Raw genomic sequence first — 25791 nt, forward strand, 5'->3', positions numbered from 1 at the left:
TTTCCTTCCCCTCTGTCAGAATGGGATCTGTTGAATGCCATGCCCAAGCAGTCAAACAAAACAAAGGGACTGCTTGTGTGCCAGGAAGATCTGAACACACTGTCCCTAGTGTGAAAAGGCTTACACAGCCTGCTCTACCTTGGAAGAGATCCCCTTCTCTTCTTTCTGCTCTCAACATTAGGTGGGTTAACCTGATACCTTAGGTTAGATACAAGGCAAAAAAGTACTGTTTTTAAGCTTTTTGTTGTTTGGCTCTAAATCCCGAAGTGAGGTTATGAGTACTTCTTGACGTGTCTGGTTTAAAAACCTAATGCTGAAATGTCAATCTCTTGAAAAACTTCTTTGCAGAGGGGACATTACAGTTATGGAGCTTGTTGCTGGACTCAAGAGTGACTGACATGTACATGCACTGTTCTCCCTGGTCCCTGTGGGAGCCCATGTGCTGGTTCTGCCTGGAACTGCCAAATCTGAAAGTGCAGATCACATGGAAAAAGCATTTGTTGACCAGTACAAATTCTCCCCCTATCTGAGGTTTTACTGCTTAGCCACAAACTTCTGAGAAATGGTTCTGGGAGGCAGAAAACACATTTTCATCTAGAATACAGTGTGATGATTGATACAGATGTGCAAAAATACCAGCTGTTGGTGTAGGTACTCCTGAGTGCTGAGCTGCCATGGCTGATGGCACTGCAGCATGGAGCTCACGTGTTGAGTCGATCAGCCTGGTTTGGTGCGGCTTTCATGCCGTCTATTTGTGGTGTGAGGACAGCTTAAGAAATACCTTGTTAAGAAGTTTGCATTTAGCATGTTATTACAATCTAGCTTGAACTTCTTATTGGTAGCTTGCCACCTGCAAGCTGTTTGGATACCCTTTTTCTAAGTGGAAGTTGCCTAGTATCTTGCAACTTTAATTGATTTTGCTGCACATTTTAACATTATACATGCATCATGTAGCTTCAGATGCTGGCACTGACTCGGATGATCTGAATGACTTTAAGTCCATTATTTCGTAGGAAGGCAACCAATTCTTTCATTATAATTTAAAATTTTCATGTCTCAAAATGATTACTGCTTTGCGTATTTTACTTAGTTGAGTGATGATTTTGTGGGAAGGCTAGTAATAATTAGCCTTTCTAATGAAAATAGGTGGCTAAATAACACAGCTGCCATTGCAGCATTGTTGGCACTTTGAAAAATTAAATATTATAGTAGTTGTCTGTAGTCTGCGAAGTGAGTCTAGACAGTCTAGTCTCAGGCTGAAAGGTTGGAGTTGAATAAATATGTAATTTAGGCAAATAAAGCTATTAGAATTGTGCTTATCTTCTGACACAATAGTTCTTATTAGGTATAAGCGCTATTTTATAGCTTTTCCTAAATAATTAGCTTCTAATGATCAGTCAATAAATCTCTGAAAAATAAAGTACTTCAGACTTTGCTAATGAAGCTGAATGTTTTTATATTGGATATTGTCCAAGCTGGTGTTCAAAAATCCCATGGAATCAACAATGGCAAGGTGGGGGGGGGGAAACAAAAAAAAATTACGGGACAGGAACTAGTATATTGCTATCTATGACTTTAATGAACTTGCAGTATAAATGAGATGTATTAGCAGATCTGAAAGTGTCATCTAACTTTTAATTACCTGTGTGCTAATGATTCTGTGTCGTCGTCTTTTCTGACATAATGATTTCTTTTCTGGCATGATGAAAACTTCTGGAAGCTTTCAGTCTTTTGCTTCAGTCCCCATTTGGCACTTTACATGCATACATATGTAAATCTATATATAAGCAAATAATTTTTTTTTTTTTTTTTTTTTTTTTTTTTTTTTTTAGATTTAATTTATATATATTAGAGTTGGGGGGGGAAAGGCATCTTTTAGTGATATACTGTGAGCTTTCCTGGAGTGGCTGGACATGTAAAGGTGGTTTGCAGTTGGCAATTTTTAGCAGGCAGTGTGAACTCTCTGGTCTCCTGATTGTGTTGCAGGCTGCAGGGAGCCATGGTGGAAGGTCAGGAGTTGGGATGACAAAACCTCCTTCTTCCACTAGTAGGAAGTTGCTAATGTAGTTTTAACTGTATTTTGAAATACTATCCTGCAAATATTTAATCTGAACTTGAATCATTCTAGAGAACTGTAGGCTCTGGGCTTAATGGACTAGTTAACCTGGCTGTACCTCCATGTTAAACAAATGTGTTAAGAGCAAGCTCATGGAGAACTTATCTTCCTCAGGCTTTTTACCTGGCTGTTTCTGATGAACTGTGATCCAAGCCCACATCTGCTTCCAAGCTATTGCAAACCTACACAACTGACAATAGTGCCTGTGTATGTAGAGAATTGAAATGTAATGGTAAAGGTAGGAAAAAGCTTTTACTACTTAAAGCAGATCTTTATTTCAGATGTTTAGAATTAAGGGTATTAACTTCAGAAATTTTTGACCTTAGCTTACTGTGGAGTCCCAGGGCTCAACCATTTTCAGGTACTTAAAAAGCAAAGTAGGAGCTAACACTACTAAAATGCACTAGAGTAGCTGAAGAGAGGCTGGCTTGTTTGGGCTAGAAAAACTTCTCACTCATTAATGTAATTGTATGGGTCCAAATGTCCATAACCTTGGCTGGACAGTCCAATTAACAAGCAATTTGTTTGCAGCTTGAACCTATTTTAAAGGTTCTGATTTGACATGAATACCTGCAGTCAGGAGTTTTTTTTTTGCCATGGAATTAGCTTTTCCAATCTGTATTTCAGTTCTTGCAGTATGTTCCTCAAGGAGTTGTGAAATGGCTTCTTTATAGGCTGTAAATGCCCTAAACATGGGCTTCCTCATAGTCTCTAACCTGCAGTCTGTTACTGTGTTTTAGTTAGGTTTAAGTTGCTGAAGTAAAGAGCTATGTTAATTGATAAACTTATCTTACCCTGTTACTATACTTATGTTTATAAATCAAAAGCTCTTACATTATGCCATGTATCTTGAGGTATTCTAATGATTTCATCTGTATGTGAAAAGACATTCCAGTAACTTCTGCCCCACCAGGGGATTTTTTGAGTAATCTTTCTTTCTTTCTTTTCACTAATAGCTATAGTCTCTGTTATCTGGTTATACATGTATCCTAAAATCAGATATGTACTTTTTAAAACACATCATAGGCTTCTTGAGATACAAACCTGAGTTCATCCTGAAGAGGCTGTGTGAGCTGCTATGCTGAAAACTGTCTGAACCTGATAAAATTTTATGATGAAAAGACAGTATCTAGTGAATATTTTAAGCATTCCTTGAATTGCAAGTGGCCAAGATCAGGAAGATTAAGCACTTGGTGTGTTCATAGTTCTTGCACATAGTGTCTTGCACATTTTTGCTTCATGTACTTACTGTGAAGCAAAAATGAAATTAAATGAAATCAAGACTCATCTATGCTTGCAGTATAGAGTACATTTTACAGTCAGACATGTTTCGACTTGAGAAATTACATAGCTGCCTTCAAAGAATTTTGTAGGTGCTTACTGGCATTAAAAGACACTAATTCAAGGCATTACAAAGAAGTCTTAACAGACAGTGAAAGTATGTGTTCTCTGATCTGCATCACCAGGAAGTAAGTATTCAAAAGGCCAAATTTTAATGCATGTATTGCCTAAAACAGGTCTCTCTGAGTGTACTTGGTGTTTGGTGTGGTTTGGTTTTGAGAAATTTGGGAATTAGAAATTAGAAGCAAATATTCACAGGCTGGTGAGCTTCTAATACAGAGTTGATGTACAGTGAGGAGACCTGTAAGCTAGTAACTGAAAGGAAAGGTAAGCATAGTGCAGGTTCAGTTTGAGTTTAAAAGATGAAAGCTGTTTTAAAAACAGTATCAGTCTGCTGTTTTTTAAGGAAGATGGTATTTTAAAAGGTGTTCACATGTTATGTGCATGTAACTAGTACCCCCTCTATCTATAATTAGAGTCAGAATTGTAGAATCATTTAGGTTGGAAAAGACCTTTAACATCATCAAGCTCAAATGTTGAGGCTGCACTAATGCTTTATACATTACGCAACAGTATGTTTAAGCTTGGCAGGGTGTTAGCAAAAAGGCATGTAACTTTTCAGTAAAGTAGTTGTAACAGTTATTCTTTAAACCTCTGTGGACTGAGAGGCCGCCTTAGTTATGTTTCAAGGACACTCTCTCTTCCCCATGTGCTGTCACTGGGGGGATTCTTAGGTTTTTTCACAGAATCTTGTAATTATCTGTCCAGCAGTTAAACTCTCCAGGTTTCTACCTGTAAGCCTGAGCTGTTTTGCAAGCAAAAAGAAGGGAGATTATTTCCTGTGCTGCTGCAGCCCAGGCAGGGTTGGAGAAGATAAAGTTGCTTTATTCTAAGTAGCATTTAACGGAAGGCCAAAAACTGTCAGGCAGTTTTTCAGGAGTGTTGAAAGGTGTAAAGAGCAGATGGATGTTCCCTTTCAGAGCACAAAAGTCAGTTTCATTTTAGTCTTATCTTCCTGAGACTTAGTCCACTGTGTGACCTGCACAATAAGTTGGTGTCTCAGAACCAACTCTTAAATCCCTAATGTGAGTCAATCCTGCTGAATTGCAGATAACATCTGTAGAATTTATTAGTATATGGATATCTAGGGAAACATCGTGGAAGTTAGTGTTTTTATGGTTACAAAGTTCAAGTGTTCAATTAGGAAATATGAAAATTAAAGGTGCGTAGACAGGACTCAGTTATGTGTATGTGTATTTGTCTTAAGATTGAAGATGGTTTATCCTCTGTGCCCTTACTCCCCCTGCTCTCCCTATCCTAACTCATGTTTCCCAACACTTGTGAGGGAAGCAAAGTGAGTTTTTCTTTTAGGCACTTTGGGTAGTGACCACAACAAAGGCCATAAAGAAAAAAGCTGTGTTATATTTGGATGCATGCGGTAAATATTCTTGTACACTGAGCACAGATTTCTTAATTGTTTTCTTATTTGATGTGCTTGTTCAGTGATCACTGTATGTATGAAAGGGCAGGGAGTGGAAAAAGGAAGAGAGAAGAGTATGTGGTCGTATAATAGAACTAACTCATGCTTTGTTTAGTGTTTCTAGACCAGGCACAAGCTCTTTACAATCCATGCATTGCATAAAAAAGTTAAGGGGAAGACTTGCCTAAACTTAAGTCAGATGTTGGTTTTTGTATCCTACCGTTTCTTACTCAGAATTTAAGATCTGTATCTCTTCTGTCCTCGAATAATGTGTTGGGGGGTAATGTGATGGATGCATTCTGAGGCCACCAGGGGTTATTCAAGAACTTTACATTCTCTGTTGTGATTTTCTTCTTTAACAGAACCACTAAGATTCGATGAAGCAGGTACTTAATCATAAATATCAGTATTATATGTAATGCTAGTTCTTCAGGAACAAATAAAAGAACTTTTCAACTTGTATTTGAATTTCCAAAGGGTTTAATTTGTATAGGGCTCATGTCATCTTTCTTTTGCTGTAACTTTCTCCAGTTTAATCCTCTCCTCTCTTTGTGTCTCAGTTTTTGCTGTTCATGAAATTATCAAGTGTTTCACATCACTGGATAATTGCAGTAACTAGTTACAAATTACTATTTCCCTGGATAGCCATAACAATGCTGGCAGTATACATTAGAACAGTGGGAAATAGTGTAAATGGAGGGAAGCATCAATTATTTACAAACACTGCTGTCTTTTTATTTTTTGGAAGAAAGGAACGGTGTTCTTAACTGTTTGTGTAATTAAAAGAAAGTAACCTTCAAAATTTGTGTGAATATGGGATAATTGGAGGAGGATATACCTGGCCTTCTCTAGCGTGATCCAGTGTTTTATTCAGTATCTCTGCAGTCTGGTCTTTTATAAGCATAATTTAAGGCCTTTTGTCCCCACTTTCCCCAATGTTCAACACCAAAACACTTCCCCTCATTCTACAAAGTGTGACTGTTTATGCCAGCAAAGCATGTTCAACGCTATCTCAGGCACTGCTGTTTAAAATGATGCTGGGTTGCTGTGGGTAGCTCCTGCAGTCTTCATAGTGTGGTTTTGTGCAACGTCCAAGCCTTTTGCAGAGATGGCACTGTCTGTTGTCAACCCCAAGAGCATTAATCTCCTTCTCCCCCAACACCAACCAATTAGACCTGCCAAAAACATCAGGTCCTAGTGAACTACCTGCTTTGGGGAGGTATGTATTAGGTATTTAACAAACTGGTCAAAGGCTATCTAATCATTGGTGTGGGGGTTTTGTGTTTGTCTTTCTGTGACTCAAGTACATGGGGCTCTGCAAGATACTAAATTTGTATGTTTTGCTGTGTCTGTTCCTTTATTTTGGAATGCATTCTGGGTTTAATTTTGCTTCCAGGAGTAAGTCCAGTTTTTTCCTGTATGTTTTCCAGCCAGCCAACTCAAATATTTAGAAAGGAATGACACGAGGGATCTCCTTTGTGGTGTGAAAGGAGGTTCTTTGGTTAGTCTCTTCAGGTGCTGAGGCCCTAGTGCTGCTTTGCTTAATTACCAGTTCTGCTGGGTGGGTTGGTTCTGGACCGGGGCCAGGGTAATGCTTGAGCAAGTAACCTGCCACCCATTCTCTAAGAACATGTCTGTGGTGATATTGAATTTCTTTGAATCTCTAGGGACAGGGGTGGACACATAGATTAAAACTCCTTGGAATGGTCTCTAACCCCCTCTGAAGCCTGGAGGAGGGTGCAGTGTGACACTGTGGTCATGTTAGTGTAGACTTGGCTGTTGTGTCATTCTTCCTAGGTAGAAGAGCTGAAGGTGGAGGCTGTAAGATTTCCATGGGGTGGCAAAGCAGTGAAGCTTACAAACTGGTTTATGCAGTCAGTCATTTGATCTTAATTCATGGTCTGAAAAAACTTCCATGGTGTAGCCAAGTACCTCAAACAGAAAGGTGTCCACTTATGGTCCTACTAACTGGCCAGGGCACTAGATTTCTGGTTTTACACTAAGGCACTGACTTTGTCTGTGGCTTGTAACAAATGCCAGAAATACTCATTTAAATGAAGAAAGCTGTTCAGAAGAGAACTTGGTCTGGTTTCTGTCTTTTTCTGTGTGAAATATTTCTAATCTGGTCAATGTGGTGTGTGATAGAGCTGTAGCTGATAGGATTATTTGTTCTATACCCATGGTGAGGACATGCCACTACAGATCGTGAATTGAACTTTGTCTGTTGTGTGGGACAGGAGCAGACAAATGTTCTTGGTGAAGTGCAAAGGAAACAAGGAAAAAAACCTAGAGAAGAAATGATAGTGTTAGAGGTAGCCTAAAGAGAAACTGCCAAAAGAAATACTCTGTCAAGTAGCACTTAGAGCCTTGGAGGTGTTTGAGATCATGTATTTTGGGTATTTGGGAATGTACTCAAGTCTAAAGCTGAAGCTTTGGTGTGTAGCATTCACCAACATGTTTGGTTTAAGTTCTAACTTACAAATTATAGCTAGGAAGTATTTTGGGCTATTTGCAATGCTGAAATTGCGGATGCTATTTAAATCCAGAGCTGGTCTGTAACTTCAGCTTGGAGGGTGGAAACCCTTCTATTTCCTTACCCTCGCTGGGTTGAAACCAAAAATTTAAACATGTGGAAAAAATTTAAATAAGCAACTAGTGGCTCTTTGAAATATTAAGTGTATATTTAGTAAATACAAATGGAGATTATAGACACAGCAAGGATGAATATATATTTTGGCATGTACCACTCCTTTAACTTACTCGTGGTGTGCTGTCATTACGCTGGGCTGCCTTTTGTTGCATGTTCTTCAAGCTTTGTGTAAAGATAAAAGGAAGCAGCTTATAGCAGTTCCCTGTTGATAGTGTCTGACTTCTTTCTCACCTTAAGACTTCAATGTTGGCGCAAAAGAAAGTAATTCAGTGTTTTTTCAGCTTGTGGACTGTTGATGACCTTAAAAGGCTAAATGAGAAAAGCTGCATAAAACCCATGAAACTGTATTAGGGTTCTCCATCTTTCCATGTAAGATGTCTTTACTTAGGTCATTTTTATTAATTTATGGAGTGGGACTCCTGAGCTTGTAAATGAGTCCAGCTAATGGAAGAATTCCCTTATGTATATTGAAGGCAGCATAACAAAGGGGGAAGATGATAAACCAAAAGCAGGTTTTCACATGTTCTCTTTGCCAAAAGACTTGAGTGATTGAAACAATGATTTAAGGATTACCATTACCTTAAGTGGAGAAAGACTGCTAGAGCAGTGTTCAGTGTAGTACTGTCATCTACCGCAAGTAGAAACTCCCGCAAGGGCCAGGATACTGTGTTTGAAAAACATTTGAAGATGACAAGTGTGTGTATAGGAAGGGATTTTGGTGGTGGGTTGCTGAGTTGCAAGTGAAGTATGGTGTGGGGATGAGCTTTTTGTTGCTTTTGTGGTTTTGTTTCGTTTTTTCCCCTCTGCAAAATGGCTTGCATCCTTGGCAGGCTTTCCCATCTCTGGACTTGATTGCCTCAGCAGTCTTAGAAAGAGGAAACCTAGAAAACATGTTGCATAATATTTTGGGTAAATTGAATGGTTGATGAGACTACTGAGCTCAGCTTCTCGTTTGCCTTCTCTGAGGTGGGTGGAAAAGAGCCTTGATTCTATTAGTGATTAAGGGAGTGGTGTAACAGAAGAGCATGTTTAAGTTACTATCTTCATAGAAGAAATTTAGTTTCTTCTAATTGTTTCCTGCAGGCGATGTCCAACTGCAGTGGAGCCAACAGATTGCAACTTAGCTCCTGCGATTCGTCATAGAAACTCAACTGCTCCAGGAAGAGCAGATCTGACAAACTGGTCTGTAAGGGGTCACCCTAGAGAGTGGTGTGGTGTCCATCCGGGACACCTGCTGTAGCTTTCTGGTAGTTTAGTAGTTTAGCAGGGCAATTGCTTGGAAGTGTTGGAACTTGCGCATACCGCTTTCATAAAGGAGATGGCAGTAGGCAGGCCTGAGTATTCACACACTGTGGTGTGTGCATGCTCCTCCACTCTGTCTGCACTCAGCATCAGTTTAAAACCAGTAGGTTGGCAGTGATTTGCATCTGCTGGAGTTGCATTCCTGTTAGTCTTCTAAGTAGTTTTGCTGCAAACTCCTTGACCTTTACAAAGCTACATATGCAGCTACATATGCAGGTGTATGGTCTTGGGCTTGTTGGGTATGCAGGCACCTTCCTGCTATTGCATTCAGAAGTAAAGGTACAGCCTAATGAAGTGCTTCAGTTCTTTAAACACTGTCTGTACAGCAGCAAAGTCCATTTCTGTTCAGACTGATAAATACTGTGTCTGCTGCACCTAATTTTTGTGAATCAACCCTGACTGAATGAGGCCTGCAAGCTATGGTTGATGTGCTCCCTGTGGCAGTCACAGTGCAATTTGGGAAGACTCCTTCAAAACCAGCAGCTGTTTCAGCCACATTAGTGTTGTCCAGTGCCTGGAGGTAAAATCACAGTGCTAATTGCCTTGCAAACCTCTCCTGGAGTGGCTGTGACAGCAGGCTTGGAAGTGCAGCTCCATGGTAGGGAAGAAATTGCACATAAGTGGCCTGTTAAATGGGGAAGCTCTGGCACATGCTCATCCTGAATTTGAGATGTGGTTGATGCTGGATAAGGACAACTTACTCTTGTTCCATTTTTTGAGGGAGGAACCTTGTTCCATGTGTCTGTAGCTAGTCTGGCACTCTCACTTTGCATGTAGCTTCCTTTTGTTAAACAAACAAACAAAAAAACAAACCAAAGAGGGTGGAGGGAAACACAGAAATGCCTTGGAGATTACAGAACATGCTGCAGTTCTTGGCCCTTGGACAGATAATAAGGAAAATATGAAGAATTCCTCTGAGATTATTATGGTTTTCTTCTTCTGACCTCTCTCAGTGAAAAGTATTGACCTTGTTGGATAGAAACTTGCTGCTTTAGGTGGTCTACTAATATTAATTCGAGAGAGTGAAGTAAATTGATTCCAAATTCTCCCTTTTATTTAAAACTTGGCATACTTAATATATGTGAAGGGTCAGACAGTAGCTTTGAATTCTGCAGGATATGGAAATGAAAGTTGAAGCAGGAGAGGGATAGGGAGTAACTTCAAGAGCGCATGCTTTATCTTCCAAATCACGAGCCTGAATTTCTAGGTATACCATGTTACCTCATGGGTTTGTGTGGTTTTTTCTTTTTTTTTTTTTTTTTTTTTTTTAATAAATACCCCTTTCTGTTTCGTTAATGAAACATAAGACTTAAATTCCCTTCCTTGTGATCGTTCCTTCTAAAGTCAGATCCTGTAAATGATTTTATTTACACATTTACATGGTCACATAAGTGAATTCCGCTTCCATCTTTCAAAGATTATTAAAGGCCGCAGAAGACTTGAGATGTAATTTATAGTTTATGAATAAATTAATTACTCAAAAAGTCTGTTAATAAGTTTTGGGGCAGTGATTTGTTGAGTTTTTTGTTTGTTTTGTGAGGGTGGGGTTTTGGGAAGGGTTGGAGGGGAGAGATTGCTTATCCTTGTGAATGTTCTAAACAAGGAGAAACTATTTCATATCCAGAAATGACCACATGTTAAAGGAGTGAGTTACAACATCTCATGTCTCACAGGTATCTCTGGTGGGACAGATTGCTAACATTTTATACTTCTTGGAGGGAAACATGGTTGTTTTAGTGTTATTGCTACGTAAGGGCAGCTGGTTCCATGGTGATGCTGTTGATGCAGCGTGACTGAGACTACTGTGTAGGAGCATCCTGAGAGGACAGTTTACTGGTATCTACTTAAAATGCAAAGGAGATGTGCAGAGCTGTTCAGTGTCTCTGCTCTAGCGGTCAGTGGTTTTTCAGTATGGGGCCAGATCTCAGTGAATAGATCAACAGCAACCTGTGCATACTCCTCCTGTAGCCAACTGCGTGATGGTGAGTTTGTGGTGTATGAGCATGGGTCATGTAGAGTATACAAAGCTGGTGAAGTGTGTTACAACTAGTGATGTGTTCTCCCAGTGAGGTGCCTGCAGCTGGATTGATGAGCTCTGAGGGGGAACCCATGTCCACGCTGTTAGACCAGAAAATTAGGGCAGATGTGCCCAAATGGTGGGAGTCAGCTGGGTGCAGTCAGGACAGAGCACTGCAGCCAGCCCCCATGGGCAACTCCAAATTGAAACTGAACAAGAACAAATACACCCATACTAATAAAACTGTATCTGCAAGAGCAGAGTTCACTGTATTCTGTACTGGCAGTGGTGTGTCTGGAGAAGGTTAATGGGCTAGTGCTGTATTGCACGCTTCTCCCCCCTGACCCCCCGCCCATGACACCTGTGAACTTGACTGTGGTAAGTTTAGCGGAACAGAGTAGTGTCTTGTTGATATCTTTGAATTTGTGTGATAGGAAAGACACTTCAGAGAGAACTATTAATTCTGACACTAATATGGAGATGCACCTTTCCTTGGTGATGTCTTAATACAAGACCACCACCACCCCCTATTTTTGCTTCCTAGGAGCCGGTATATACTTTTAAAGCATTCCTATTTCCTTACTGGCTTACAGAACTGAGTAATGTACTTGGATAGTATGCCTTCAGTTACTGTGGCGTTCATCCAGGTGTGTGCATGCCCAGTGTGCTTGATTTCCGAACTGTCAGGGTGTACACATCCCCAGTGCCTCCTGTGTTGGGCCCAGAGGGGAGGAACTTGATCAGAATTCAGATTTGTTATGCCAATGTGCTTTAGTTTTGGGTGAAAATAACTTTGCTGTGGCTGCATGTGAACTAAAAAAGTCATCCTTTGAAATCTAACTTTGTTGTCCTCAGATAGTATTGTAACTCCAGTATTTGATACTGGGTCACCCAGTCTCTCGAAAAGATGTGCCAGGATGTGCTTTGCTCTGCAGTTTGGGTGAGAAACAACAGACTGGCAATATCTGGTAGAGCCTTGTGCTTAGGGAATGAGTGACACAGGCATTCCATGGCTTATTCTGCTTTCAGTAGTTTTCTTTTTGGAGGGGGTGTGTGCTTAGTCATTTAAACCAGGAGAGAAATCCTGGGAACAAGGATAATCCAGGAAACTTTATTCACCTTACAAAATAAGCGCTGTTTGTGCTGCGGGGAGCTGTTGCTAGAAATTGTTATAAAACTGCTAGAGAATCCTAGAAACAGCTGGGAAAATCCTGGCACTTAGAAATTACTAGCTCTGGGAGCGGGAGAGGAAATCCTGGAAACTTTTGAGAATTCCCAGAAATTCTAAACCTTATCAGAAGTTCAGAGAAGCTTAGCAGTTACTAGAGACCTAAGAAGCCACTAGAAACTGAAAGTTCTAGGAGTTACCAGAAGTCACTAGAAAATGCTAGAAATTCTGTGGGAATCCCATAAGTTCAGTAGCTCTGCTAGTAATTTCTACAGTTTATGAGCATTTGCTAGGAATATGAAAGCTGTTAACTGTCTTTTTGGGTAAAGTGGCAAACAGTTGTACACGGGTAAAACCTGCTTATCTTCCCTAAGCTGCCAAGCGTACAGTTTTAGCATCTTACTTGATGAGTGTCCTGTTTTCGCTTGTCTTACACACAAACTTGTTCTATTTTCTGCAGTCCTATTTTGTTACGGATTATGATCCAACGATTGAAGACTCCTACACCAAGCAATGTGTGATAGATGAGAGAGCCGCGCGCTTGGACAGTAAGTAGCCCGGCTAAAGCGTGGTACTGACAGCCTGTAGCTGTTAGTGCCTGTGTTTACCTCTGTATGCATAAAATGTAATGCAGGTAAACAACTGTGCAGGGTTTATGTAAGTGGGGTTTATGTAAGTGTACAGCTGATAAAAGCTACCTACCTTTGTTAATAAGATACCCTGGATCTGAAGTGCTTCTGCCTTAAGTATGTGTGTCTAAAGTAAATAGGACATTTTTTTGAAGAATTATTCCCAAAGCCATAGTGTCGACAAAAACAGGAGAATTTATGTGACTCTTAGCAGTTACCTGTGTGATGTGGTGCAGTGAAAAGCGCATCACTTGGCTGTTGTGTGCTGCCTATTCCAAGTGCAATATAAATGCTTTGCCTTAAAAGTTTCAGTTCTTCCTTGCCAGTGATTTCTTTAAGGACAAATCAGCACCCCACCCAAGTCTCTCTAAGCATTTTCCAGCTGTTTTAGCTGGTTGTGAATTAGCCAAAGTCCACCAAACTTTGTTGTTCAGTTTGTTTGGTAGGTCTTGAATTGTTCAGCCAGTCCAAGAACTTGCTGGGAATCTTAGCAAAAATCTAATAGAATCTGTGAAAGGTGATTTCTGCTTAGTTATGATGGACAGGAGAGGCTCTAACAACATCCTGTTAGGAAGGATTTTTTTTCTTAGTCTATACTTTCAGAACATGAACTGTAGTAATCAGTGTTTTGCTTATGTTCAGTTCTGGATACAGCAGGACAAGAAGAATTTGGAGCCATGCGCGAACAGTACATGAGGACAGGGGAGGGTTTTCTGCTTGTTTTCTCAGTCACTGATAGAGGAAGGTAAGCTTGATGTCAAGTTATTAAACAAGTTGTAATTAATCTTAAATTGCTGCTTATCCTTTATTGAAATGATCTCAAAGAGAAATATTAAATATGCGTTCACTTTCAGATTCTGTGGTGTGACACTCAGCACTGATGAAAACCCATTTTAAACCAGTTGCTTATTGGAAGTATCTGTCTCTTGGAATAGATGACTTGAAAGCATACACACACACACACACACACACACACACACACACACACACACACACACACACACACACACACACACACACAAAAAGCAATTCTATTCAAGCACTTCATTACAGTCCAGAATTATAGTTTCCTGGAAGTGACAGAAATTTAAACTAGATGTCTGATCAGTTCTTAGAAATATTCCCTTGCCGTGTGCTCATCAATGTCAAGTGGCTGGCTCTGGATTTCTGAACAGGTTATCCAGTTCAGAGTATGTCTCTGCACTCTTTTGCAGGCAGTGCTCACTCTTACTCCCATGAATTGACCGGAAGCTGTATAACTGTTTGACTGCAGAGTTGAGATAAAACACATCTTTTTAGAAGCTCACAGGGATTGGTCAGGAAGCTTCTGATCGTTGTAAGAGTAGGAAACTGCCACATATATATAGACAATCACTTAAAGTTTTGGTTGTGATCTTCTTCCATTGAGCTTATCAGATATGTAGTAATAAAGAAGTGCTCAGGGATGTGTCCTTCCACTTGTTTCAAAAAAAACGACAAAGAAAATGTCTGTGATGTCCCCTCTCATTCCCCACTTACAGATTCTATCTAGGCTCTAATAAGTTACTTCTGATCTTATTAACATCTCTCTCTATAATGAGAATTAAGATAAATATTCTATGGAGCATGAGTGTGTTTCCGTTGAATCGTTACCTTACACTTAATGCTGCTAAATGTATAAATTCATCTTGACGTACTGTCCAGAAGAGACTGGGTCTGCGGATTTAGGACATACTGAGCACTTGTGTTAGCATAAATATTTTTGCTAGAGAAGACTGTAGTTTTTTTGAAGTCATCATGTAAACTCCTTGGTTTGTCTAAAAATCATAAGTTTTTGTTTGCTTTTCTGGCTAAAGGTCTGCCTTGATTTTAAGCAGGTCTTGACACATTAAACCTGCATATTGTTCTTCTCTCTGAAATCCTTCAAAGAAAAGCAGAGTTTTTTATTTTTGTTTTGATATCCATTTGATTCAAGACTTCCCTTGCCTGTCAATGAAGTACCTGCTAGCAGTGTCTGTCCTGCTTGTGTGATGGAAAGTAATTCTGAAGCAAGAAGAAACCTAGAGGACTTAGTTGGTAACTTTCAGTTCTCTTCCTCTAGTTGCTACAGACTTCTGAGCAGAGTATTAAAACAGCATATCTAAATGGAGTTGCAGCTATGCTTAGTGGCATACCTTCCTTCTAATTCACCTTTCTTTTCATGATTGCAGTATATGGATCGTGTGGATTGGCATTGTCATGATTGACTGCATAATTTTTTTTTTTGTAATGCAGTTTTCTTACTGATAAATCATCTTGCTTTTAAATTTTAGCTTGCAATCTAAGTGTAAATGGCTTCAGACTGTATGCCTGGAATTAAATACAGTGCTTGGGAGGTCTGTGCTCCAAAGGATATGTGATTGTCTGCAAGTATCTGTGACGAAGCTCCTTATGTAGTGATGTAGCTTTAACAGTGTTTACTTGAAAGCAATTATTTATTTATTCCCCCCACACACTCCAAAAATCCTTGTTTAGGCCAGAATTAACTTGTTTAATGCACAGTCTTTGTAGAAGCTTTCTGCTTTGCTCACTTTCCCTTAAGTACTGCTGGAATATTCCTTACTGCTTGAACAGCATCAGTACCTGGTATAACTCTGTAACTGGAAAGTACTCTCATCACTTAGCCCTGCCATTTTTCTGTTCTTCAGGAAGTAAAATTGTCCAGCTTTGATAGCTTCCCCCAAGATTCCTAAAAGCAGCTGTGGAGGTTGCCAGCTGAAATGCTGATTGTCAGGGTCTCTAGACTGTAGTTTGGATATTCTAGCTCGAGTCAGTATTCACAGAATGGACTGTGGTCGCTTGATTCTCTGTAGCACATTGCCCCACCTAAGCCCAGTGCATAGCACACTGCTAACTTCAGGATTTTGTTTTTAGCTTGAGCATTAGATGATTCTCTAACTGGTCATGCTGTGACAGTGAACTCTGGTGGAGTGCCTGCAGCTGTCTGTGCTTGTGTGGCATGGCAGGGCAAGTCCAAATAGGTGACTCATTATCTCTGAGCTTCTACAGAACCTGAGAATCTATGAATTTGTACACTGATGATCTACTTTTATTCTTTTACAGTTTTGAAGAAATTTATAAATTTCAGCGACAGATTCTTAGAGTGAAAGATCGTGATGAGTTTCCTATGATTCTAGTTGGTAATAAAGCAGACCTGGACCACCAAAGACAGGTAATTCACTTGCTATTAGTTACTGCTCACTTTCTTCTAGAAATTTTAGTTTTGTTCCCACTCTATTTTTGGGACGAAGAAACAAATGAAAAATCGTATCACAGTTCCAATGCAAGAAACACAACTACATTCAGTTTCTGTACTTGAAAACTTAGAAGCATGGTGGCATTCCAAATACAGCACATCTTCTGCCTGACTCAGTGGGGTTATGTTGAGACCAAATGTATTCACATACAGGTTGAGAGCTTTCTGTCATGACTTGATTACTCAGGCATGAACGTGTCTTAATTCCTCTGCTCTGTTATTCACCATAGTGCACTGTGCCAAGCAGAGTGCATTCCAGCACTAGCTGTAACGGTCCTGAGACCTCAGTGCTGTTGCTTTTACTGTTCACTCTTGTTATGTATAAATGAGTAGCCGTTTGCTGGTTTCCATTTGGCCACTCATCTTCTGTATAACTGACTTAATGCTTTTAAAGTTTGAAGTACAGCAACTTAATTACTTTTGTATTTAAGTACCTTAAGATTAAATTTTTGAAACAAGTAGATTTTCAACCTCACCTCTAGTTGTAAAGAGATCTTAAAAGATTAATTTAGAATGATTTTGAAAAGGGGATTTAAATTTGTTTTCTTTAGTTACCCTTGATTTTTCATGAATTAAACTGATTTGAGCGGAAATGAAAATAATCTTACTACATCAGCAGGAAAGGAACAGGTGTCAAACTTGTATTCTTTTTCAGCAACTTCAGAAGCTTAGTATTTTCTCTTGAGTCGGTAAGATGACTCTCAAAAGCTTGGTATGAACACATGATTGTTTTTTATCTGAGAGTAAACTAAATATGACTAGAATTGCTGTAATTATTTTAAGAGTGTCACAAGGAAAACACAGCTTTAAACAAGAAGACATTCCCAGATTTGTGTACCAAGGCATGACTTAATTTCTGTACACAAGTGCTTATGTAGGTTTTTTTCTTTGTCAAAAAACTGTGTCTGGGACAAGAAAAAAATTAGGCTAAAAACAAGAACATTGAAGAGTTTAGTGAGTTAGTATGTTGTTGTTCAATGAATTTCTTGAATACTACATAAAACCTTCAGTACAAAAATGTTCCTGTTGAGTATGCTTCCTTGATTGTCACAGCCTTTTTACCCTAGAACCTGTGTGGAAAGATCATGACAAAATCAACACCAATGCTGAAAGATACTGTATTGAAAGAAATTTTTACAGAAGTAGCTCACAAACTCATCAGGGGTAACTTCATGTACTCACACATGCACAGAACTCTCAGTGTATCCCTGATACAGAAGTGAAACTCTTTCACTCTTCAGTTGCCATCGTGCCCCAATCAAAATTCCTGAATTTAACCTTGCAGGTCCTGGAACTTACTGTACTTTATCTTATGCACAAATATTGGCATGGAAACCATGTAGGTGAAACTGAACTGTTCTACAAACAGTAGTTGCTGAAGGACAAACATGCAGGTGCTTTGGGAGGGAAATAACATCATTGCTGTCAGCTCCAGTTTTTGGAGGATACCTGCAAAATGTAGTTGGCAATCCTGTAGATCCATTTCTAGAAATTGTTATGAACTTTGTCCTCCACCCTCCTAATGTTATTACACCACATCTGTTTCTCCCTTAAAGGAGGAAAGAGGTACCTGTCACCTGTTCTCCTGCTAGTCCCTCTGTACCTGATTACTAGCTGCTTTTTCAGCTGATGATGGGCTGGCACGCATTGAAGCTCAAAGCAGCTGTTTTCAGATTGCTTAAATTTGCAGTTTTGCTGCTTATATCTGAACACAAATAAAAGCATATGTCCCCAAAAGCTCCTTTTGCTTTTTATGGCTATTAATTGCCTTAATTGAATAGATGCTGACGAGCATAACTTTTGGTGCTATCACACAATTTACATTCAAATTGGTGGATTTGTGACTTCCATCAGAAGTTGAGACTTAGACAGTTGTAGCTGAACAAGCAGTTCTAGGTTTGCTTAAACAGCTACTTATGTCTTCTTAACTCTGCTCTGCCCCTTTCCCACCACGTGGTGTGTTTCAGTTGGCCTTAAGTCAGTCCAAAGGAATGGTTTAAGGATGCTGAGCTGACCAAATTGGTCCCCAAAAGGGAGAGGCTCCCCTCTCCCTTGTCTGCACGTTTTGCTCTTTCCTTTTCTGGCCCTAGCTCTCACTTGAAGCACTTTGTGAGTTGAATCATCTCTGGATGGGAAAAAACCAGGCAGCTGGAATGGTGTTCTGGGACCTCTGTGAGTTAAATCTGCCTGTAAAGATTTGAGTGCCAGCACTGGAAACATGGGAAGGGGTGGGACTGTGGCTTGGAGCAGAGCAGGGAGGAGCTGGGGTGGGGGGTAGAAAGTGAGATCTTGCCTTTTGGCAGCAGCAGCAAGCAGTTAGATGTTATCAGCTGGGTGTTAAATGCAGCCAGAGTTTCTGCTTCATCGGTGGGGTTGTTTCTGCTCCATCACGTGAACTCTCCATGCAGACATCCAGTCATTGAGCTGGACCAGCTTGCTGATCTTGGCTGAAAACTAGTCCTGCCACCATGTCTCCCCAAGCATGGGAAAACTTCAGCCTGACAAGCAAGGTCATCCTGCTCTGGCTGCAGGCTTGCTGCACATGCAGCTGCGATGGGAGGCCTAGGGGCAAAGGCAAGAGTACTCTCTCACCTTGCCTAGGGGTGCTGGGGCAAATGGGAAGTGTGAGGTGTTCCAGACTCACTGTGAGAAGTGCATTTTGCATCTTCAGTCTGGTGATATGCCAGGCCTCACTCAGGTTACACAAAAAACGTGGTCAGCCAGGCTAGAGTCGTACTGCAGTCCGTTTACTTACCTGGCAGTACTACAAGAAGTTGTCTTACTGTCTTGTGTAATCACAAACATACGTTTTTCAGCTTCAGAACTCAAGTAGCATTTTTAGAAATTGAGGAAGTTGGGTGTGAGTTTTTAGAGCAAAACAACTTGTACTAGGCACCTGCCCTTTTTTCCTAAAAGACAGGAGGCAAACCAGTGAAATAATAGAGAACACATGCTGCCTCTGAGAGACTAATGCTAACTTAAAGTAATTTAGTGTGCATTTTGATCAGCAAATAATACTCAACAGAATTAACACACAAATCTTCCTGAGCCAGAGTTAAACATGTATAAAAGTTTTGGGTGTCTCAAGGGTCTGACCACGCCTTTATGCAAGTAACTATTCTGTAGTTGAAGACAGTGCAGAGTACTATTGTTGCGATACCATACGTTTGGGAGCAAATGATGTGTAACTACTAATCCTTGTGTGGTGGCAATTGTTCCTCAGGAAATGAATGAACTAGGTTCTACAGCCCAAGTGCACAAACAGTAGATCTTGATGAAATGTTGGGGCATACCAAAGGTGTAGTTTGGTACAAAATAGTGGTGTCTGTAATAGACTGTAGGTCAACTCACAGGTGTTTTGGGGAGAGGTGAAAGAGAAAGTTTGACATAGTGATTTGCTGCAGTAATACCTGTATAGATAAATGAGAGTTAAGCAGACTTGTAATTTTGTTTCCTTTGTGGTATGGGAGGCAAAGTCCTCAATATCCACAGGTTAGGTTGACAAAGAAAAATGAGTTATTGAAGGATGAGCAAGCGTTAATCTTCAGAGAGTCCCTGTATGATAAGGAGTAAAGTTACCAGTGTTTCCAGATTCCCTGATCAGTCACATCTCTCGTGGCTCTTTCCTTAAAGTTAGTGGTGCATAGTAGTCTTTCTCTTAAATGGGTCAATTCTGTACAACTCCAACAACACTGGATGTTTCTACACTAACACAATTCAGTAGAACACCAGAAGTTTTAATAATAACCACTACTGACGGAGGAGTAGGCTTGTCAGTGCAGGATATGTATGACTTTTAGTAGATAAGTACTAGTTTAAACTAGGTCAAGTCTGATCATTCCCCAGATGGCAGCGTTTCAAGGAAAATCCAAGTTGCAACAGGAAAGTGCTTGGGTTTCATTAAATGCCAGTTTTTGCTTTTGCATCATGACTAAACTAAAACAATGACCTAGTGCTAAGATCATCTGTGCTGCTAGATACCTTTAAAGCAAGGTTTTAAAGAGAGGTCCATGTGACTTCAGTTTTTGCATGGGCGGATGATGAGCAAAGCTAATGATCTCAGGCAAGCAGCCTTGTGCTTTCACTTTGATCAGCATCAGCCTAGATGCTAGCAAGCAAGCAGTTAATATTGGTTTTGCAGTCTCACAGCTTCACAAATAGGTTGGCCTGAGCTGGCTTATTGCAGGAGGTGGATGAGTTCAGGGACCTGGGTGGTTGCCTACCCAAATTCACGAACATTTTGTTTTGGCCTTCTCTTAATGATTGTGAACTTGTATGGCAGTGTGACATTAACTTCTTGAGGTAGTAGATTTTTATGGCCATATACAGTGATGCTTCTGTTCTTACAGATGGGTTGTACCTTGTACAAAATCCTGGCTTGCGGATTTTGAGCTTTACACATAACTAGCAATCAGGCACCTGATGCAGTATTTGAATACAGCAAGTCAGTCTAAATATGTGTCATAACCACAGTTTGTGTGTACCAAAGTGACCTTTTATATGAGAATGCAGAGAAAACAGAATTGGTGAATAGTGGACTACCCTTAGGAAAGCATTATGGTAGGCCACAGTAGGCATGAACAAGCAGCTCTTGTGGGCGGGATGACAGATGCACTCTTCAGGAGCCATGGAGCTCTTGGCAGGAACAGGCGATGTTTCTGAGCAGAGAGCACTGCAGGGTGACCACAAAGAGGTAGAAATGGATTCCTCTCAAACTTGAGGAAACAGTTACTGTTACCTGCTGACACAAGTACAACGTGGCCCTGTGTGAGTGTCTTGCGTAAGTGTCCAGGCAAAATACAGATACAGTGTTAGATTAGGTAGCCTTGTAGAGTTGCTTTAGTTGGAGGTAAAAATAGAAACTTCATAAATGAATATATTCCTGGCAGTTCTCAGCTACAATAATGAAGAGGGAGGGCCATGTGAGATACGTTCACAGGATTCTTGCATAGATACTCAAATGGTAACTCTTTCAGCAAAAAGACTGTGAGCTTAGGGAGTTGGGAAATAAGCTTTTCCATGTTTGACTTGCTCACTTAAATCTTCTATAATGGTGTTTAAGTTAAGAAACTTTTACCAAATGTCTGAACAGCATGAATGAATGATATCCCAAAAACCCCAGTAAAGTATCCTGTAACAAAAGGATAAGCTTCATGATTCCCATTTGTATTCAGCCTTAAGTTTAGCAAACCTAAAGAGACATTCCCTGCAGAACCAACACAAACATGTACACACACAGTTACTACCAGAAAATCTGTAGTTCTATACTTCTGTCAAAATAAAATACAGTGTTCTTTGAAGAAAAAGGATTTAGTTTCTGGTTTTTTTCTGGTTATATTTAATAAGCTCTTGCATCACACTTACTGAAAAGCCTGTCATGATACAGAATTGTTGTACTCAAGAAGGGAGAGTAAAAAGATGTAAATTCATATTTTGGTATGTTTGTACTTACTGCATTTCCCTCAGACTCGAAAATGGAACTGGTATGTTCTGACCTCTAATTTACAGCTTGGGCACTGCAAATGTTTCTATATTGTGCCCAAAATCAAGTATTTTATCTAAACTGACTTTGTTAAGGTCACTAAAATTGATCATAAGTTACTTGACAATATGCTTGTAAGACTAAAAAGAATATTTTGGAATTAAGCAACTACAGATATTCTAGTAAATGCAATAAGGACTTTAATTTGCATCTATAATGTTTTATATGCAGAATATTGTGGAAGTGTAGCTTGACATTATCACAGTGTTAGTTTGACTTCTATTTCTAATGTGCTTTAGATAGAGTAATGAAGAAAGTAGTAACCATGTATGTTTAAAGACTGGGTTCAGTTTCTCCTCAGGCCTATGCATTCATTCCCAATTATTTATTTTTATTAGACTTTAGCCTCTCACTTTCTGGGGCTAGAGAAGACTATGCAGGGATGAAGAAAAGTAAAGGCAGTTAGTTTTGCTAAAACTGCCGTATCTGTACTTTAACCTACTTTTTCTGGTGAGGCAGAGACGTAGGGAAGGTTCTGGAAGCCCTAATGCAAACTTGGGGAGATCCTGCACTGTCATTGATGTGCCAGAAAGTACCTATAAATGTTTCTCAAAGTGCAGCCTTTGTAAGCTTTGGAATAAAGATACTTCAACATCTGGGGCTAGGGAGGAGGAAGGTGGAAGTGGGTTTGTTCTAGCTAGTGGAGCAAAAATCTTGAATATAATTCTGTATTCAGACAGCCATGGAGGATTGAAGGATCCCAGTCATTCTCACATTGCACTCTGCAGTTAAAAATGAAGCTCCAGTAGTTGATCTTGGTGTTGGGTTGGTTTTGAGGGTATTTTTTGGCTTCAGCTGGTGGTAATAACACTGAAATAAATGTAGAGTTTTCTGTGAGTGTTTGAGATCAGCAGATGCATCCTGAGTTACTCCAGTTGGCATCTTTTTGTAGAGCTTCATGAGGGTTTAGTGGGAGCAGCCCTCAATTCAGCAGTAAATAAATGAATATAATGCCACTGGGGGTACTATCAAAGATGTTGAGGTACTGTGCATGAAGGCTCTCAAACCATGTGTGTAGCTGTTAGGCAAATATTTTACAAGCTAATAAGTACTTCTGTGCTTTCCTATTCCCATCTATTTCTGTGTAGCTTCTTAATCTAAGGGAATATCTGAGTGCCTTTTTGAAACTTAATTAAAAATAAACCTTCTTTTTGGGGTGGTTTTTTTTGGGGTTTTTTTTTTTTTTTTTTGGTTCTCATCATATCAGTCCTCTGCGTACTGCTTTAACATTGTTCTGTGAAAGCAGTGTAATCTTTGACATTTCTTCCACTAGCCATTGTCTTGGCAAGATCTGTTGTGTTTCCTTTCATCACTGAAAGCTGCGCTTTCCTCTCCGGCCCAGCGGGTGACCTTCCCATTAAAGCTTCACATGTCTTATACTGCTCAGGGTAGCCTTCTGCTTTCTGACCTCGCTGCTTTCTACTTCATCCAAAAATACACAGTGATCACCTTTGGTTTTAGCCTGTGACCGACTTATTTCTCCTTCCGATAATGGTCCACTAGCTTCCTGCCTTTTGCTTCATCACTTTAAATTTTGTACCAGCTCTATGATGCTCATTATTTCCTCTTCATCTCCCTTTTCTCTGTCCTAAGGAGTCAGAAGGTAGACAATGTTTCTTCAGTATCTCTGGATAGCCTGAAAGCTTAATGGGTTTTTCAGATGTCTTGTAATTTAAGCTACATTTAAGACTGACTGTATTAATATTTTGCTGTGTCCAAAGTAAATTTTTGAATATAAAGATTTGGAAGCTAAACATCAGCTCTTGTTTCTAAAATAGCCATCTTTTTTTTGGTGGGGTTTTTTTTTTTTTTGTGTCTAGATTTAGCTGGGACAGGGAGCGAGTTTAGCAGTAGTATTCACAGTTCTGTTAGTAATCCAGCAGATGTTAACTGGAGCACTTGCTTTGAGGAGTGAAGGACTCTTGCCTGCCTGTGAAGAAAAACTTGGTCTTTTTATGCAGAACTGGAGTGAAGATGAGGCAGCTGCAGAGAGGGAAATTCCTTGGAGGGCTGGTCTTTGCCTGTTGCAGAAACCTAAAAAGAAAGAAGTCTTCACTTGCATTTGAAAAGCGGTATCACATGGATTTGCTTCCCAGTTGTATTATGTGGGCAGTGTGGAAGCTATTCTGTGGCCAAATTAACATTATTGCTTGAGGGAAACAAATCCTTGACATGTATATGCAGAAGCCTTGAACTTAATGAGTGGTGTCTGTTACAGGTGACGCAAGAGGAAGGTCAGCAGCTAGCACGGCAACTCAAAGTAACATACATGGAAGCCTCAGCAAAAATCAGACTGAATGTAGACCAAGCTTTTCATGAACTTGTCAGAGTTATAAGGTATGCTAACTTGAGACCAGGTAATTGATGTCCATACATTAATGGATAGCTACAGCAGATGTTTTGAAATGTAATGGGAAATCACTGAGAAAATTCTGCCTGCTGTTTCCTGTGAACTTTGACCAATGCTCTCTATTATAAAGTGTTCCTGTGTGTTAGGGAAAATGTTTACATGAATGTAATATGTATTTGAAAGGTATTTTCTTCACCTTAATCTCTCAGATTTTATTGATCACCCAGCAAGTAAGCCTGATAAACTAAATTTGAGATTAGCCTTCTGTAAAAAGTGGTGTTTCTTACTTGGAAAAAAAAAGGCAAATCTCAAAAAGCTGTGATTTAATCAATAGTTTGAGTGTCAAAAGTAAGTCCATCCTCCGTAAGAATATAAACCCCATAACTTTAAATACAGTATTTATTTTTATTTAACTAAAACTGATTCTCTGAATTTAATTTGAAATATCTATTTCAGGAAGTTTCAAGAACAAGAGTGCCCTCCTTCACCAGAGCCAACACGGAAAGAAAAAGACAAGAAAGGCTGCCATTGTGTTATTTTCTGAGAATCCCAAGAACCAAGCTATCAACTGCCAGATTATTTTTTATTTTCCATGATTTTACATCACTTCTGGTATTGGTCTAGCCTTACATGTGCATGTCCTAAAAGTGGTCACCAGAATAGCCTTAGTCCAAGAAGCTGGCAGAATAGTTCTTGAAGAAGACTCAGTCATCCTGAGGCAGACTTCAAAGCAAAACACTAAGGCTGCTTCTTTAATACCACAGTTCCTTCCTCCTCTCCCTTAAGAGCTTGCACCTTGTGGAGTTTTATTCGCAAAGGAGATGAAACAAAACCGTGTAGGACAAGGTGTTGAAGTCATGCATAAGTTGTCTCTTGTGAATTAATTTATTTTTACTTCTGACATTTCATTAGCTATTACAAAGACCTATATTGAAGTATAGAGAATACTTTTTAAAAAAGGGGTGGATTGGCTTTTTTTGCCCTCAGTTAAATTAGACTTGAGTATTCAGCTAGCCTTAAGAAACCTACACTGAATTTCATTGTCAGCAAAAATTTTCATCTCTCACTTATGCTGCAGTTTTATTTCAGTGGCCAAAACAGTCTACTGTATTTATTTTATGAATCCAGAACAGCTACAGGATGATTACTACTACTATTAGGATATGGCCAAATACCTGAGCTCATTCTGGATTGAGGCATTTCAGCTTATTAAGAAATTTCACATCATTTGTTTGGAAACAAATTGTGTCTTCCTTTGTATTTTTGGGTAAGGGATTAAGGAAAACTAAAATTGTAGCTGTTTTTGTTTCATGTGATATAAAAATGAATTTGATCTTTCCATTGTCAGAGATGATTAAATGTTTTTGCTATATACTTTTATACATTATTTTCTTATCAAACTAGTTAACAAGTATTTTTATATGTTTGTAAGCAAATATGCTTTCACAGCATAACTTGTGTATATGTAAAGATGAGTATTTAATTCTCACAGTTCACTTTTAACTGACAAAATGTGGGATTTGCCAAACTGTGGTAAACTTCTCCTTACTCTTCGGTTATACCCAAGAATGGCCAAATTATGTGCCTGCCCAACGCACCCATAGAGTAAAATCTAGTGTTGTGTTTTAATGAATTTCAGTATCCCCTACTAAAGACTATTATGTGAATTATTAAACTGTAAGACTTTTAACTGATTGTTTAGTTAAACTGTGGATGGTTGTTTAATTTTGAGTTCTGTGGATTGTGTTTAAACAATTCAAGAGTATGGTCCCTGATATTGAAATACTGAGTGGTATTGCACAGTTGTCACCTTACTGAATGTGTCCAACAGTTCTTTGAAACTTGATTATTAAGCAAACCCTTGTATAACTTCAGGTGCTAGAATTAAAGATGATCTAACCATTATAAGGGGGTAAGCACAT

General features: G+C 39.5%; 1 protein-coding gene across 2 annotated transcripts in view; it reads left to right on the forward strand.

Moving 5' to 3' along the window:
- RRAS2 (RAS related 2) overlaps nucleotides 1-25777 on the forward strand; it is a 44215-nt gene extending 18438 nt beyond the window's left edge. For both annotated transcript variants that reach the window (XM_030481947.1, XM_030481948.1), the window contains 5 exons: nucleotides 12535-12622; nucleotides 13346-13448; nucleotides 15785-15893; nucleotides 23738-23856; nucleotides 24326-25777. In XM_030481947.1, coding sequence (XP_030337807.1) covers nucleotides 12535-12622; nucleotides 13346-13448; nucleotides 15785-15893; nucleotides 23738-23856; nucleotides 24326-24413 — 507 coding nt within the window. In that variant the 3' untranslated portion in view covers nucleotides 24414-25777. The remainder of the gene's footprint in view (nucleotides 1-12534; nucleotides 12623-13345; nucleotides 13449-15784; nucleotides 15894-23737; nucleotides 23857-24325) is intronic.
- The last annotated feature ends 14 nt before the right edge of the window (nucleotides 25778-25791 follow it).

The sequence above is a fragment of the Strigops habroptila genome, chromosome 4 (assembly GCF_004027225.2).
Source record: "Strigops habroptila isolate Jane chromosome 4, bStrHab1.2.pri, whole genome shotgun sequence".
Classification (NCBI taxonomy): domain Eukaryota; kingdom Metazoa; phylum Chordata; class Aves; order Psittaciformes; family Psittacidae; genus Strigops; species Strigops habroptila.